This window comes from Stomoxys calcitrans, chromosome 2 (assembly GCF_963082655.1).
Source record: "Stomoxys calcitrans chromosome 2, idStoCalc2.1, whole genome shotgun sequence".
NCBI classification, from domain to species: domain Eukaryota; kingdom Metazoa; phylum Arthropoda; class Insecta; order Diptera; family Muscidae; genus Stomoxys; species Stomoxys calcitrans.
In genome coordinates this window covers 182,424,172-182,436,205 of record NC_081553.1, presented here as the reverse complement: position 1 = coordinate 182,436,205, position 12,034 = coordinate 182,424,172, and the positions used below count along the sequence as shown (strand labels likewise).

Genomic DNA, 12,034 nt, shown 5'->3' with positions numbered 1-12,034 from the left:
CATTGGGTATGATCCTTGCCAACACAAATTGACAGTTGGGTTTTAAGATCCCTGTTCTTTCTTTCCACAGGATTCGCTTCTGGGTGATACACTGGAGTGAAAGTCTGCTGGATTCCCAAACAAAAAGTCAATTTTTGCATCAAGGCAGATATAAATTGAGATCCGTTATCAGTATGAATTCTGCGTGGAACGCCATATCGAAGTATGATTTCGTTCAGTAAGATTAAAGCACAATTTTCTGCCGATGCTTCTTTAAGGGCAAACAATTCCATCCATCTGCTGCAGATGTCTTCGACGGCGAGGATCCATTGATGTCCATTGCTAGTTCGTGGTAATGGTCCAAATAAGTCAACGGCTATAATTTCAAATCGCTGTCTACTACTGACGGTTTGCAACAATCCAGCTGGTTTCATATTACTCGGCTTGTACTTTTTGCATTCGTCGCATGCTTTCACATATTTCGTGATATCCGATCTAATTCCAGACCAATAAAACAATGGGGCAATACGAGCAATAGTTTTGTCTATGCCATAATGTCCTGCTGTGGCGTCTTTGTGGTATTTTTGTAAGATTTCTTCTCGTAAAGAGTTTGGTATGACAAGCTGGCCGTTTTCCGAGTCTTGTTCAGAGCAATAACGATACAGAATTCCGTCGACCATTATGTAGCCACGACTTGCGTGTCTGTATGAATTTTCATCATTTTGTTCAAATGAGTCAATGATTTTCTTGAGCTCGGGATCGTCAAGCTGGGATTTGCGAAATTCTTCGGATCCTTTTCTAGGAAAATCGATATCAATCGAGTTACATTCGCATGAAATGCAACATTGTTCGCTTTCGCATGGTGGACGAGAAAGAGTATCTGCTACGACGTTTTGCCTTCCAGGGGTATATTCGAAGCGTAGATTATAGCTTTGTAGAAATAAAGACCATCGTGCTAGTCTTCCTGTTGGAGATTTTAAAGCAAAGAGCCATTTCAGCGGCTGATGATCAGTTAAAATGGTGATTTCCGAACCTTCTACATAGCCTCTAAATTTCTGTATAGCCCAAACAACGGCTAGAGCTTCACGTTCAGTTGTTGAGTAATTGCGTTCTGCGGGTATAAGCAGACGGCTGGCGTACTCTATAGGGTGTTCTTTATCTTTCTCCCCCTGCAATAGTACAGCCCCGATCGCGTAGTTGCTCGCGTCTGTTCTAAGAAGGAATGGTGCCGATTCTTGAACTTGTTGCAATACTGGAGGAGAACTTAACAGCTGCTTTAATTTATTAAATGCCTGGTTTTCTTCGTTCCCCCAGTTCCATGTAGCTTTCTTCTTTGTCAAATTCGATAGGGGTCTGGCAACTTTGGAAAAATCGGGAATAAATCGCCTAAACCAAGAGCATGTTTGAAGAAAAGACATGAGCTGTTTCAAATTCTTCGGTTTTGGCCGATTAATTATGGCTGCAGATTTCTCTGGGTCAATTTTAATACCGCTTGTAGTCAAAATATGTCCCAAGTATTTGACCTCTGATCTGCAGAAAAAACATTTTCTGTCATTCAAATGAAAACCAAACTTTTTAAGCTTCTCGAAGGTTTGATCTAAATCAGACAAATGGGTCTCAAAATTTGGAGAGCAAATAATAATATCGTCAAGATAAGCCAGTATTAAGAGCTTTGGCAGACTTGAGCGAAACTTGTCAATTATTCTTTGAAAAGTGGCCGGAGCGTTCTTGAGTCCAAATGGCATTCGGTTAAATACGAATATACCGAATGGTGTGGTGAAAGCTGTTTTAAGCTTATCTTCTTCTGCAAGTTTTATTTGCCAGTACCCAGATTTTAAGTCTAATGTCGACATATACGGTGTTGCTTTAGCTGCATGAAGTAGGTCATCAATTCGAGGTAATGGATATGTGTCGGTGACAGTTATAGCATTTAATTTGCGATAGTCTACGCACAGTCGAATTTCATTATCCTTTTTAGGTATAAGTACCACTGGAAATGCCCAGGGAGATTCCTTTTCTTCTATGATTCCATCTTGCAACATTTTATCCAATTCTGCCTTCAACTTCACTTTCATAGCTGGTGAGATCCGGTATGGTGGATTGGCTATTGGCAGATGATTTCCGGTATTAATTTTGTGCTCAATGTTGGCTATTGGAGCAACAATATTTTCAAATATGTCGTTATGCTTATTGATAACGCTTTTCAATAAATCTTTTTGACTTTCAGTCAAATGTTCAGCTTCGTTTTCTCGAAATTCAAAATCGATCGCGTTTAATGTAACCGCTTGCGGTAAAACTTCAGTTTCCGCTTGTTTTTTCATTTTCTTCAATGGAGGGAATAAATTATTTTCATTTGGGATTTCAAAATCCTGTGGTATAGCATCAGCAAATATTTTTGTGATACCTCCTGGAGAGTAGTCGTTGGCGGGAAATTCAGCAACATTATTTGGATGTGTTGGGTCTTCTTCGCCATATGCTACAAACCATGATAAAAAATCTTGAACGTTTTCTTTCTCCCTTTCGGTTTTTGTTGTACTAGCATTCATTTGACTACGTTTTTCAATAGCCTTAGATGGCGTACATTTAAATTCAAAGATTTTGGATGGTTCGTCAACAAAATGCCAAGTCCTTTGTGCTAAATCCATAACCATTCCACATTGCTCCAGAAAATCTATACCAATTAGGGTTCGATTGTTTCTTGCCTTTGGCAAGCAAACAAAACGAATTCGTTTAAAACGTTTGCCTATAAGAATACAGGCTATGGTCGATAAGACCATTTCTTTTCTCGAACTTCCGTCAGCCAATGTCACCTCTGCAAATACTTCTTGAAATGGGACCTCCTTTTTCTTCAATAACATAAAAAGTTCGTAACCAGCTATGCTTGTCCTGGCAGCTGTGTCCAGATAAGCTTCTTGGTCCGATCCATTGACATTTATATTTATGGTTGGAACATTTCTACCAACAATTGTGGTTTGAATACTATTTAAGTTTAGTTCCTTTGGGCTTTCCATTATCTCTTTGTAGTTGCATTTTGGACAGTTTGACCTGTAAAATCCTGCAGCACCGCAGCCATAGCAGTTCAATTTTACTTCATCTTTGGTCTTTCCCCTCTTTTCGACCTCTATTCGCTTGTAACATACATCGGCTGTGTGGTTCTTTTTACGGCAGTATGAACAACGAACATTTGTCTTTTCTCGAGAAAGTTGGGGTTTAATGACAATTTCTGTCTTATTTTCAGTCATGAATAGCTCTATTTCTCGAGCGCTACTGAGAAGGTCCTGAAACGTTTTCACAGCTTCTCTTGGCACTTTCTCCCGAATGTTGACATTGATTTGATAGTAGATCATATCAATAATAGCACGCTGGGAAACTTTTTCTTTTAATAATGCAAATAACCGCCGTTTTCTGCAGATAAAACTGTCAGTGCTTTCAGTCGGTTTCTGCTTGTCCTTAAAAATTTCGGAGTAAATTCTCCAATCAGATTTGATGGGCGCAAATGCACTTCTTAACAGATTAATAGCATCCTCGAATGTGCTAGCCTCATCTTTAACTCCTTGCCACCATGATGATGCATATCCTTCTAACAAAAGGGGCATACTAATAAGAGCCAAACGATCAGAAATGTGTGTCGATTCCTTGTAGACCAGGATTGTTGCAATAAAATCCTCCACATTTTCCTTATCACTTGAGCCGTTAAAACGTGCGCTGCAAGTACTAAATGTGGCGCTAATTTGCGGTCTTACTTGGACATTACTTAACAATGATGCAATTAACTGCTCGTTTAAGTTGTTATTATTTGACGAACTCTGGCTATTCCGATCGGAAAAATCTGCGTTCAGTGCTGAATAAGCCGTACTAGCATTTGGAATATTAGATGACGATTGATGCATATTTGCTGGGGCTGAGCCTTGAAATTGGAAATTATTTTGATGTGAACTGGTCGATGGCATAGTCCTACTAGTTTCGGTATTAGCAGACTGATCAATTGCCACTTGACCCATGTTCGAATTCTGATCGTTATTTACCGTAGAAACTGCATTATTTCCATTAGAATTCATGGTGTTATTTGGGTTTTGGCTATCCACAATACCTGCGCTTAAAGAATTCATGGTTGTTCTTGGCGTTTTCTTCATTGCAAGAATTTTCTTTATTAAGGCTTGATGGTAACCCTGTTGAGTCTATCTAAGAGAATATCTTTCTCCAGAAGAGTATGTATGTATGTTCGAATCTTAAAGATTGATGGAACGTAAAACACTTCGAATTCCAGTGAGAGCAAGAGAATTTAATCGACACCAATGGGAGAAACAGCTAAAGCTTTAAGCAAGACTTACTCCAACAACAACTTGTGTGTGATGAGCGAAACCAACATATGCACAAGCACAAGTTACGAAGTGATATTGGAACAGCGGCTTGGTAGGCAATGTGTATATCTCTTGATGTGATGATCACAGCAAAGCAACAACACACTGGTAAAACGAAATGCTGGGAAGAAGAAATGTTTTCGCAACAACAAAACCCTTTGCCTAGACTGTTGATAGACTGGAGCTGAAGCAACAGCAATGAGATGTGGAGTTAAAACATGCGGGAGTCACAACAACAACAACCAACCGTGGGCGATGACTCACGTATGGTGATTCCCTTTTTGTAACAACAACAAACAACTCAACCTGATGATAGCGACGGCAACAGCAGCATAAGTGGACGGCAATTGAATAAATGCGAAACACGTTTCTTCTTTTATTTTGCGAAAATTATGTTTTGCAAAAATTTAAATATTTTATGCAAAACTGTTGTAGAATTTTCAGCAAAATATTTAAAAATTTTACGGTGGGCGCCAATTGTAATAAATGATTATTTAGAGGAGTATTATTATTTATTAATCTGGTTCAAATAAGATAATAATCAGTATTTGTCCTCAGATTATTACCAGCCACTGGAGTCCCGAAGGTCAGCTAGTGTCTTGGTATTAATTTTATTTTTATGTTTAATATGATTTTATAAAAAGGAAAACAAGACGATGAAGACTTAGGTTTGCAGTCTCTTTATTTGTCAAGATACGGTAAAGAATGACAACTTATAGCTAAATGTAATGACTTATAAAGGGACAAGTAAAATCATGAAAACAATCTAGTATCCAATGGAATTAAAATGGAACAATTTGAAACAATGAAATACAAAAGTAAAACATATTTTCTCTCAACAAAAATTACAATTTATGAGGGTAGTTGGGACAGTTAAGGAAAATATAAATTAAGTTCAAATTGTCAAACATATAATTATAATAATCAACATTCATAAAAAATCAAGGTAAATAAATACGGCCGTTACAGCAATACTTATTCGAATTGGCTGACATTTTACACAGGTCTACAACATATAATTTAATTGTGGTCCAAACCGGACCATATCTTGATATCGCTCTAACAGCAGAGCAAATCTTTTCTTATATCATTTTTTTGCCTAAAAAGAGATGCCGGGAAAAGAACTCGACAAATGCGATCCATGGTGGAGGGTATATAAGATTCGGCCCGGCCGAACTTAGCACGCTTTTACTTGTTTTTTATCAATTTTCTCCTCAATTAAATATTTGGAATTTAAAACAATTTTTTTCTATTTGTAGTTTTTATTACTAAATTTTCTTATAACTAAGATACTATGACTTTTTCTTTTCTTGCTAGTCTTACTGGTACTCCACCCTTTGGCATAATGGGTATGCCGAAATTATCAAATTCAATTTCTTTGTGATCGGTGCTGATGTCCACATTAAAATGGGTTAATACTTGAGCTATGGCTACCTTGACATTTAATTTTCCCATGCGTTGAGCTGAAAGTGGAGGAACGAAAACAAAAACAATGAAATCAGTAAGAGAAGTAGGTTGGTTGTTGTTTCTTTTCTTCTCATCGTTACCTATGCAATGTCTAGGCCCCTCGCCAAAAGGCATATATGCTGCCGCCTCATAATCCTCATTCAAAAATCTCTCTGGGTTATAACCCAAGGCATCCGGGAAATATTCCTCATCGCGATGTATACCAAATAAAGAGATTATTATGGGTGTGCCCTTTTTGATCACCAAATCACTGTTGGGCAGTGGATAATCTTGAGTGCACTCTCGATTTAAGATAGGCAGTCCTGGATATTTGCGTGTTGTCTCCATTATGCATAAATCTAAAAATTTCATGTCACTCAAAGCCTCATAGCTTAGACAGCCACCATGTTTTTCCAAAGCATTTTGAACATCTTCTTGGGCCTTTTGTAGCCATTCGGGATACAAAGCCAGCTCATAGAGGGTAAAGGCAGTGGTGGCAGCCGAGGTCTCAAAACCGGCCGCATAAAAGAGAAACAATTGTGCGGCTATCATTTCCACAGACATGTTAACTAGAGCATCTAGAGAGGAAAATGCAAACAAAATTTCAATATACATGCATTTAAATAGGAATTTAACTTCCTTTTCTTGTTTGGATGACTATTACCTTTAGTTTTCTTGGCCGACCATTCGTCATCATCATCGCCATTGATTTTTCCCGTATTTCTTAGTTGCAACAGCAATTGCAGCAAATCTTTACGCACTATGTTGTGCTTTTCACGACACTCAATTGTTTGGCGAACAAGTTTCTTCATAGAATCAGGAGCCGGTTCTGTCCAACCCAGACGTTGAAAGAATTTCTCTAAACTGAAACATAGAAGAGCAAAAGAAAACACATTTGGCATCATAACTTGTTTGCTGAAAGACCATTTGAGGATTTATTTTTGGCCATAAGCAATGTAAGTGGGTAAATTTCATTTTGGGTTTCTCTTTAACGACTTGAGCGTTTAAAGCAAACTTGCAAAAAATATGCAAGGTCAAGGGTAGTGTGGAAGTTTTTTTTTTAATGATAAACAATCATGGCTAACTAATTGGCCCTATAACCTAATAGAGGACCCTCTAAAGAGACACTGATGATGCAGACCGCTGTAGACGTTCAAATAAGGCGCCCGAAAGGAAATGGGACAGGTCCAAAACCTGTGATGGGATAGGTCCTCTGGCTGGCTAGTTGGATAGTGCCCGCTTGGCTGCGCCTTTCACTCTCTTATTTTATCTGAACCCTATACTGACACGGTCAGAAAAAAAGTCCTATTTGGTTGTGCCGGTACGGCCTCTCAGATATGTCACCCAAATGTGGATATCATATTGGTGCTCTACTTCCAAATTTTATTTCATTTGAACCTCATAATGCTATGGTCTGTAAATATGTCCGATATGGGAGTGTTTTTGGGGGTGAGGTGGTACCCCATGTATCAGATTCGTTCTCTATTCTGGATAGTGCCCGCTTCGCTGCGCCTTCTTTCACTCTCTTATTTTATCGGAACCCTATACTGATTCGGTCAGGAAAAAAGTCCGGTTTGGGTGTGCCGGTACGGCCTCTCAGATATGTCACCCAAATGTGGATATCATATTGGTGTTCTACTCCCAAATTTTATTTCATTTGAGCCTTATATTGCTATGGTCTGTAAATATGTCCGGTATGGGAGTGTTTTTGGCGGTGAGGTGGTACCCCATGTATCAGATTCGTTCTCTAGTCTCAAATACATTTCATTTGAGCCTAATATTGTCATTATTGGTTTAAATTTCAATTTTGCGGGCCTTTGGGTTATTTTAAACGTACTAAATTTCGCATCCCCGAGATCTGGCGCTTTTGAATATTGGGCAAGGAGAGGGTCCAATCATTAAAGTTTGGATGTTAGATCTGCTTCATTCTCTTGGTTTTGGTGGTGTATTGGAGTAACCAAACCCTTTGCCCGAAAGTGGATATTAGATTTATACTTTACAACCCATAAACCTCGTTTGAGCTACATATTGCTATAGTCGGTATATATGTGTGGTTCCGAGGGAGTTTAATAGATGAGTCGTCCCTAAAACACCTGACCATAAAACGGATATCAGATTTGGGCCCCAATTTTGCCATAGTCCACAAATATGTCCAGTTTGAGGGGTACTATTGTTAAATTCCTATTATTTGAGCCACAATTGCAATTGGTTTAGGGGAAGTTTATTGGGGGTAGGTCTACCCCGTAAACACTTGGCCTCAAAATTGGATATCGAATTCGTTTTCTTCTTACAAATACCTATTATTTGACCTCCTTATTGCCATAGCAGGCAAACATGGTCGGTTTGAAGGGAGTTTAGTGGGTGGACACTGAAATAATATCAGCATCGTTCTAGAACACGATGTTGTTTGAGCCCCATAATGTCAAGCATTTTGAAGGTGGCGATTAAGATATTCAGGGCACAGGTCTCGTTCAGATCCACACTAAATATTTTTTTTTTGTTATCTGCATTCAAAATCATATTTCAAAGCTAACACTTGGGTTACCACATTTACCTACTGTGTCTATCCCAATTTGAAGGTAAAAAGTGTACTCTACTACCAAAGACCTTTTATTGCTGTCCTATTCTAACCGGATCGGCCTTCGTTTATTTTTTTTTAATTCCTTTTTTTAGGTAGGCGATTGCCCTTTGACACTTTCAAGGAATACATTTATATATACGATTCTTACACTACTTTTAAGTATCTTTCATTTGATATCCATATTGTCCCAATTGGTAAATATGCCCTGCGGGGGATTTCGGGGGCGTGGAGAGGCCCTTCAAACCATTCATTTGATGTTCATTTTGCTCAAAGCAATGAAAGAGTCCTGTTGGGGTTTTTTTTGGGGTGAAGGGATCCCCCGAACACTTTAGGAAAAAATTGTTGACCAAGTTCGTAGTCTACTCTTAAATATATTTTGTTTGATACCCATATTGTCCCAATCGGTAAACGTGTCCATGCGGGTGGGTTTTGGAGCGTGGGTAGGCCCCTCAGACACCGAGGAATACAATTTTATGTCAGATTTGTATTCTACTTTTAAACACTTTTCATTTGATACCCATATTTGCCAAAGCGGTGAAAGAGTCTTTGTGGGGGAGTGGTGGGCCCCCGAACGCGTTGGGCGAAATTTGTATATCAAGTTCGTATTCTACTCTTAAATACCTTTTGATACCCATAATGACCCAATCGGTCAACATGTCCGTCCGGGTGGGTTTTGGGATGGGGTGTCCCCCCGGGTTATTTGACCCTAAAATTGTACACCAATTTCGTGTATTTAGGGTACCGTAACGGGGTCACACAAAATTTCGCTTAAATCGGTGCACACATCTCCGAGATCTGGCGGTTTGGAAAATTGTGGTATGGGTAACCAGTACGGTCCAAATAGGATTTTAACCCGATTTGGCTCCCATATAAAACGATCTCTCGTTTATCGGTTCCTAGAAACTTTGCTACATAGAGTAAAATTATACTCTTCAACAACATTTAGGTTGTGTAAATTTTTTCCCAGAATCCATGGTGGTGGTTTGCCAAGATTAGGTCCGGCTGGTTTTTACTTACCTTGGGTACATAAATTGACAAGTTCCTCGAAATACACCGCTATATGTGTTCTCATTGACATTTCGACTCACAGCAAAGAATTCATTTTGGGGATCCTTAAAGCTATTGACCTCCATGCCAAATATGGAGGAGGCAATTATATCAATGGAATATCTGCAACAAAGAAAAAACACAAGGCACCATAGTTTTGAGCAATAGATTCTAATTTTTCAGTATCTTAACTTACGTCGCAAATAGCTGTTTAACTTCTATGCTCTTATAACTGCCATCTTCCGGCAGCTTACATTGCATATGCTCAACCATTCGACTGGATACCTCATTGATGGTACCAAACATAGACTTGAGCTTTCCCGAAGTAAACGAAGGAGTCAACTTTGATCGCAAAGATTTCCATTGTTGTCCTTTTAGGAAAAATAAACCCGCCGACATGGGATTATGCACTTCATCGACATACAAACCGCGATCATGAAAACTGACAAAATCCTTGGTTAACATACTGCGTGCCAAATGAGCATCGCGTATCAATAAAGCCGGACGATTTATCAAATAGATGCCCACAAATTTATGCTCTTTGGTTTTGGTGTAGATATCATAAATGGCCATGCCCACTGACTTTTTCCAAGTTCTGATGACGGGATCCAAAACTCCAAATGGTATTTGGGCCTCAACACAAGGAAAGCCCAAACGTTGCCAATGGCCATAGGACCATTTGAAATAGAACAAAATTGCCGAACACAAGGCAATTAGAAAATAGAGAAACATTTTTGACTAAAGTTGTTCGCTTTCCCCAAACGTCTTCTAGCAACTCTGAATTAACACTGTGAAGGTCTAATTCCAACACCATTATTTATACCCACCAGTCCTTATCATTACTTAGTCTGCCTGCATAAGGCAAGGCGGGATAGCTAGAAATATTACCGAAATAGAAGATTAAATAGCATAGCCAGTCAATCGTCTGTTGATTGTGTTTTTCCTCTAATCGGAATAGTTTTCCAGTGCCAATGCGTGTAGTGCGTACTTAGAATATGCCAATCGGCTGGTGAGATTGAATGTTGCCTAAACTGATGGCTAATCAGGTATATTTATCGTAATAAAACCGTTTAAAGCAGGCATAGGCAAATGCATACACACAATTGCACATGACTGTGTAGGTACACCAGAACTTTTATGCCCATACCCTGCAAACATTTTTGATCGCCAAACAATCTTCCTCGAATCTTTACAATCGTAGACGAGCTTGTCTAAAAGTCGTAGACGATTCTCCCGTCGTGAGTCATCAAGGCGAATCTTCCGCATGAGTTGCTAAAGTGTAAGTTAGAAGAGTCTTGAAAGATCTTAGAATGGTGTGGCCGAGTAACAAACGAGTGTTTTGGAAGATTAATAAAATACTCTTCTAGAAGTGTTGCGGATTACTCGCCTGGACGAGTTACAAATATTGTAAGTGTTTTGGAATCTTAAATATTGCTCTAAAAGGGTTGCGCATCAAAAATGAAACAACTACGGAAAAATCTCAAAAAATATTTGTATTACTCCTCATATAAGTACCAATCGTCATATAAGCCTAGTGAGAATTCTGTTTGGTGTTTTAGAAGTTGTCCACACAAAACAAAACATCGAATAACATAATTCAATACAAGTCCTAAACGCATCAGGCTTGAAAATAAAAACAATCGCGAAAAGTTAGCTTAGCTGATTAAAAAAACAAATCATCTGGACGATTATAACGTAATGGGTTGCGTAACAAACGTCCGCGCACGCAATGGATGGCCCAATGGTAACCTAGATGAGTGTTTTACGAGTCATTCGGAAGAATATAACGCAATGGGTTGTAAAAGAATCGTCGCGAATTGTTGCTAAAACTTCCGCACATGCAATGGATTGTCTAATGATAATAGGAATGGGATCGTTCATTCCGACTAAGAATTTTTCGGTTAAATCAAAGGATACAATTTGGTTTAACCGGGCAGGAAGAGATGCTGTCAGATCAAAAGAGAATCCATTTAGGAATTGGCGTCTGAACGAAAATGCCAATACCAAAATACTGCGTAAACAGGAAGAATTTCGTGTGCCAGAGTACTTAGATACGAAAAGTTTCTATACAAACAGCGTCTCGACGCTGAAGTTATTGCTTCTACAAGGGACTCTTGTTAAGGATGACCAGGTCACTGACCCGGTTGATAAGGCTAATCTACTGGCTGAAATGTTTACAGGAAATTCTTCCTTGCCGTTTAGCAATCAAACACGCACCGTGATTGAACGTGTATCTTGTTTGATGCCTCAGACATTTTTTTGAGATCCCTGCGGATCTCGACGTTAATAAATCTCCTGCCTCAAAGGTTATACCAACACTTGTTCTTTCTAATTGTTCTTCGAGGCGTGCTCGTCCACTTCGCAACCTTTTCAAACTTGCTTACCGTTCGTGAGTTTTCCCGGCGCGTTGAAAGGTTGCGAACGTTCGGCACCCATCCCCAATAAAGGTGGGGCGAACAACCCTTCGAATTACCGGGCAATTGCGATATGCTACGCGCTCTCCAAGGTTATGGTGAGTATGGTTAATAATAATCTTGTGAGATACTTAGAGTCCAATGGCCTTCTTAGCGACAGACAGTATGGGTTCCGCAGAAATCGCTCTACGGGGGACCTAATGGAA

General features: G+C 39.2%; 2 protein-coding genes across 2 annotated transcripts in view; one reads left to right on the top strand and one right to left on the bottom strand.

The window, feature by feature from the left end:
* LOC106085921 (protein roadkill) overlaps positions 1-12,034 on the top strand; it is a 453,420-nt gene that overhangs the window by 16,953 nt on the left and 424,433 nt on the right. The gene's annotated exons all lie outside the window — the stretch shown is intronic.
* On the bottom strand, positions 5,625-10,190 carry LOC106085924 (probable cytochrome P450 6d5). The gene is made up of 5 exons (XM_013250410.2): positions 9,611-10,190; positions 9,385-9,537; positions 6,451-6,650; positions 5,888-6,364; positions 5,625-5,803 (listed from the first exon to the last, which is right to left on the bottom strand). The coding sequence occupies exons 1-5, from the start codon at positions 10,144-10,146 to the stop codon at positions 5,625-5,627; spliced, it is 1,545 nt and encodes a 514-aa protein (XP_013105864.2). The 5' UTR covers positions 10,147-10,190.